The 5,101-nt window shown below is 46.2% G+C and overlaps 1 protein-coding gene across 1 annotated transcript; it reads right to left on the bottom strand.

Moving 5' to 3' along the window:
• Positions 1-461: 461 nt before the first annotated feature.
• Positions 462-2,811, bottom strand: LOC101559898 (heterogeneous nuclear ribonucleoprotein M-like). The gene is given in 3 exon segments (XM_012514031.2): positions 462-1,180; positions 1,220-2,069; positions 2,071-2,811. Coding segments are annotated over 3 exon segments (2,046 nt in total). The 3' UTR covers positions 462-725.
• Between the last annotated feature and the right edge of the window lie 2,290 nt (positions 2,812-5,101).

Genomic DNA, 5,101 nt, shown 5'->3' with positions numbered 1-5,101 from the left:
CAGGCTGACCTCAAAGTCATGGTGATCCTCCTGTCCCAGCCTCCCAGGTGCTGGGATCACAGGCATGCACCACTGTTATGGTTTGTGTCTAGGTGTCCTACTAAACTCTCATGCAGTCATGGGGAGACTTCTAGAGTTCATAGTTAATTCATGATCCAATGCTGGGATTATGGGTGTGTGCTACACCCGTCCACAGATGTAACGAGGGGAGAGAGGCTTGTCAGTTGCTGCAGCTGCTGCTCCTCCCTTCTGCTCTTTGCTGTTTTCTTCTGCCATGAACAGCTATCTTCTGCCATGTGCCACTCTCCCTTGGAGCCAGCTAAGTGTGGACTGAAACCTCCACAATCTGTGAACCCTTTCCTTCTTAATATTTGAGTGTTGGGTATTTTGTCCCAGCAATGAGAGAAAAGTAACCAAGACAACCACCATACGTAACTCTTTGTATAATTTTATTTTATTTATTTTTTTTCAGGAACTGGTATTTATTATCAAAGTCATATCTGATGTCAACAAGATGCCACAACTACAAAAAAAATTGCGCACATTGCAATCTCAATGCAAACAGTCAAATGGAACCCCAGTCATTAAAAAAGTAATTCAAATTACCCCAAAAAGCAACTGAATTTTTTAAACATCTTTATACATCCAGCCAACAAATTAAAATGGTTAACAAGAAAAAATACAAATTCAGAGGTCTGGTATTGATGTTTAAAAAAGGCAACTGCTTAAGCATTTCTATCGATCCGAACATCGATCTCTCGGCCGCTCAGCTTTACGCCGTTCATCATCCGACAGGCTCTCTCAGCCACCTCTGGTGATTCAAACTTAATCACTCTGCAGCCCTTGGACTTCCCATTCTTCATCTTGATGTCAGCATACAGCACGTGGCCACATTCGTTGAATTTGTCCTTTAGCATCTTCCATGTAAAATCAAACAGGAGATTTCTCACAAATATCTGGCAAGCCTTCCTGGCCTCCCCAGGAGCATGGCCACCAGCTCCACCAAAAGAGCCTGCGAAGCTTCCTCCAAAGTTTCCACGTTCCATCTCGATGGCACGGTCAAAGCTGGCACCACCACTGCCACCCATGGCCAGGCCCATGTGCTGGATGCCAGCGCCCAGGGCCGGGCCCATGGCGGGGCCCATGCGCTCCAGGCTGTTGGCACCCATGCGCTCGAGGCCTGTGCGCTCCAGGTTGTTGGCGCCCATGCTCTCGAGGCCCATGCGCTCCAGGTTGTTGGCGCCCATGCGCTCGAGGCCCGTGCGCTCCAGGTTGTTGGCGCCCATGCACTCCAGGCCGGTGGCCATGCGATCCATCACAGGGCCCATCCGCTCCAGGCCGGCCCCCATGCCTGCGGGCGCCATGCGCTCCATGCTCAGGCCCATGCTCTCAGTGGCAGGGCCCATGCGCTCCACACCAGAGCCCATGCGCTCGATGGTTTGGCCCACACGGTCGATAGGTGCGGCCATGCGCTCCAGGCCAAAACCCATGCCGGCACCCATGTGGTCAACTCCAGAGCCAATCCACTCCATGGTCTGGTCCATTTGCTCGATGCTGGACGCCATGTGGTCGAGGCCCAGTGGGCCCATGCGCTCGATGCCAGAGCCCATGCGCTCAACAGAGCCCATGCGGTCCATGACCAGGCCCATGCGCTCGATCTCAGAGCCCACGCGATCCATGCCGTGGCCCAGGCCTGCACCCATGCGCTCCATGCCGGCACCCCCAAGGCGGTCAATGCCAGGACCCATCCTCTCAATCCCAGGGACACTGCCTCCACCTCCACCTCCTCCTTGCTTTGCAATGATCTCTCCTCTCTTCAGTGCATTACTTAGGATTTCATTTAACCGCCCCATGTTTTCCATGCCACCACCAAAGGGGCCCTCGATGCCTCCTATTTTATTTATGCCAAATCCGATGCCTTCCATTCCCATTCCTGCAGGGCCCAGGTTTCCCATTCCAATGCCTTTGTTCAGGTGATTGGCGTCAATAGGCTGCCCGCCTGGTCCTAACACCATGCCAATGCCACCGAGTCCATGGGGAAGTTGTTGTGGACATTCAGGAGGGAAAAAAATCTCCCTTTGGTAAGGCTCTCTCATCCATTTTGACATGCATTGGTCTATCAAATAGCAGCTGACCATTAAACATAGATATAGCTTGCACGGCTTCAGTGGACTGTTCAAAAGTCCCAGTGCCTATTCCACGACTTTTCCCATCGTTATCCTCCAGAATGTCTGCTCAGACCACCACACCAGCCATACTGAATACTTCCTTCAGCTTCTTCCAGCCAACTTTATAATCCAGATTTGCTACACATACTGTGCTTCCAAGTCTTCCCGCCTTTTGCATTGCTCTCCTGGCACGTTCACCATCAGGATCTTCTTTGACGTTCAGTGGTCTTCCACTCAGACTATGCTTGTTTAGAACTTCAGCAGCTTTTTGCATGCTTTCTTCCATCTTGAATTCAGCCACGGCACATCCCCTTGACTTTCCTTCAGCGTCCACTACGAGCTCCACGTATGTTACCTCGCCAACTTTTTCTTTAGCCAGGTCCTTCAGAGACTGCCACTTCACATCAAAAGGTGTGCTCGTAATGCAGGCGCGGTATCTCTTGGTCGGATTGGCATATGGCTCAAAGCGATTGCCTCCTCTTTTTATATTTTTCTCCTTCCTCTTCTCATTCTGAGGCCGTTCTCCTTCACCCTTCGGACCCGGAGCCCCGTTGCCGGTCTGCAGGCCGGGCGCGCCACTTTCCTCCTCCATTTTGGGCTCCGTCGCCGCCACCTTGGCCGCCGCTTCGACCCCTGCCGCCATTTTCTCCTCGTCTGGGCTTTCAACTCTTTGTATAATTTTGCATTTAATCATATATATGTATATGTATATGTATATGTATATGTATATGTATATGTATATGTATATGTATATGTATATATATATGTATATATATATGTATATATACAAGTACATTTATAGATGAAATTTGCAAGTGTAATGGCTAAGTCAAAAGGCATGTGTATTTTTAGTGCTGATGGATTCTGCCAAACTGCCCTTCAATTTGTCTTTTTTTAGTTGTCTTTTGATTCATCTCTCTTCCTTCAATCACCTTCCACAATGGTACCAAAAACAATTTCTGAAATGAAGCTCTAATCTTGTTACTCTGCTTCATAAACTTACCAGTGACTCTCAAATACTTAAGAGATGAGATCCGGACCTCTTGCTATGGAGTACATACATCTCCTTTGTACATACTTTGTTTATCTGGCCAGACTCACCTCTCACCATTTCCTTAGGCAGAGTTTATATTCTAGCTAAATTAGCTCCTGTTTCTCACATAGGTTGTGCTTTATGCCTCTGTACCTTTGTAGATGTTGTTGCCCTTGCTTGGAATACCTGCTCACTCTTCAATAACTCAGTTTAATTACTTCCTCCTCAACTGGAGCAAGATACACCTTCATTTCTGCCATCACGGTGCTCGGTACATTAAAGATTGCCCTGTATGACTGAATACCAATTACCTGTTCATATATGGCTGTTAAATAGAAGCCACTCACAAAAATGTAAAAAGAAATTCATATTCTAGTCAGGCAATAAGGAGATTAGTTGAATCCAATCATCCAGTGAAGGAAATTCACTGTAGCCCTAGGTGGGTTAATGCATGCCATCTGCCCAACTGAAAGAGAAATTATATGAAAATTGGGTAATTGCAAACTGTGAAGAACACCCAGGGGAAGCATAATGCCAACAGAGCTTCTTTTCCGTCTCCTTCCTCTCACTTTATCTCTGACACTACCAGATTACACAATTTAACTCATCCTCAGAGCAACTACAATGGCTTCATAGATTGTGTTTTCTGTCTGAAACTCCCTTTTCTTTTTCGCCTCATGAAGAAAGTTAAATTTCACCCCTAAGTCCAGATCTGAAGTTAGTGTCTTTGGGAAACTGTCCTGAGTATAGAATCATTTCCCCATTGCATTTTTTGTAAATTTTGAACTTATTTTGCATTATTTGACTGTACAATATTTTAATTTACTTACTTGCATGGTTATTGGCCCTGCTTACAAAGAACAAGTGCTCCTTGGAGCAGAATGATGTCCCATTTGTTTCTGTATATTAAGTATCTTCCAGGCAATGTTCAGTACATAGTAGTTGCTCAATAAATGTTTGTTTAGCTCAATTGATGCTCCAATTGATGCATCATCTATAGTGTAGCTCAGTAAGTAAGAGCAAGACCTCCACAGTTAGACTGCTGGTTTGCAATCAAGGCTCTATAACTTACTGGCTATGTGGCCTTGGAAAAGTTTTAAAATTTTTTTCCTCTCCCTCTTTTTAATTTTTTGTGTTTTTTTCAGACAGGAACTCACTATGCAGTTCAGGCTGGCCTTGAGCTCACTTTGTAGCCCAGGCTTGTCTCAAACTCACAATCCTCCTGCCTCAGCTTCCTGAGTGCTGGGATTACAGGCATGTGTCACTATGCCTGCCTGGCCATCTTTAGAAAAGTTGTCTACTATATAAAATTGTGTGTGTGTGTGTGTGTGTGTGTGTGTTCATGAGATAGGCAATTGTGCTACTCAAAGTGGTGGTCTGAAAAGAGATACAGAACTTACTCCACAATACAGAGTAATTTATTCTTCCTTTAGTCAATAAAATCTTGCTATGAAAAATTTCTAAGGGCTGACCAAATAGCTCAGCAGACTAAAGCCCCTGCGTAGGCAGATAGATGCAGGGGCAGAGTTTGATCCCCTGGCCTGTGGTGCCGGCCCTGCCCCTGGGGCATGCTTAGACAGCCATTGAGACTGGGCATGGTGGAGTGCGCCTGTAGTCCCAGCACTTGGGAGGCTGTAAACAGGAGGATCACTAATGAGTCCAGTCTACGCAGTGAGACCCTTTACACCCTGTACACCCTGACCTAAAAACAAAAAAAGAAAAAAGAAAAATTTCTTAGTTCAGTTAAATAGGGTGTTTAGTCAAATAACTGCTTCTTGTCATGGATTAGAAAGATTACCTGTCTGCAGAGTCACTTTGAATGAATAACCCTTCCTAGGCTGTTGCACTGCTACAAGTTAGAGAGGTGAGCTGGACCTCAGTAATACTACTAGAGATAAGA

Source organism: Octodon degus, unplaced genomic scaffold (genome assembly GCF_000260255.1).
Source record: "Octodon degus isolate 3935 unplaced genomic scaffold, OctDeg1.0 scaffold00022, whole genome shotgun sequence".
Taxonomy (NCBI): Eukaryota; Metazoa; Chordata; class Mammalia; order Rodentia; family Octodontidae; genus Octodon; species Octodon degus.
The sequence above is the reverse complement of the archived record's forward strand: the minus strand, read 5'-3'. Positions and strand labels throughout refer to the sequence as shown.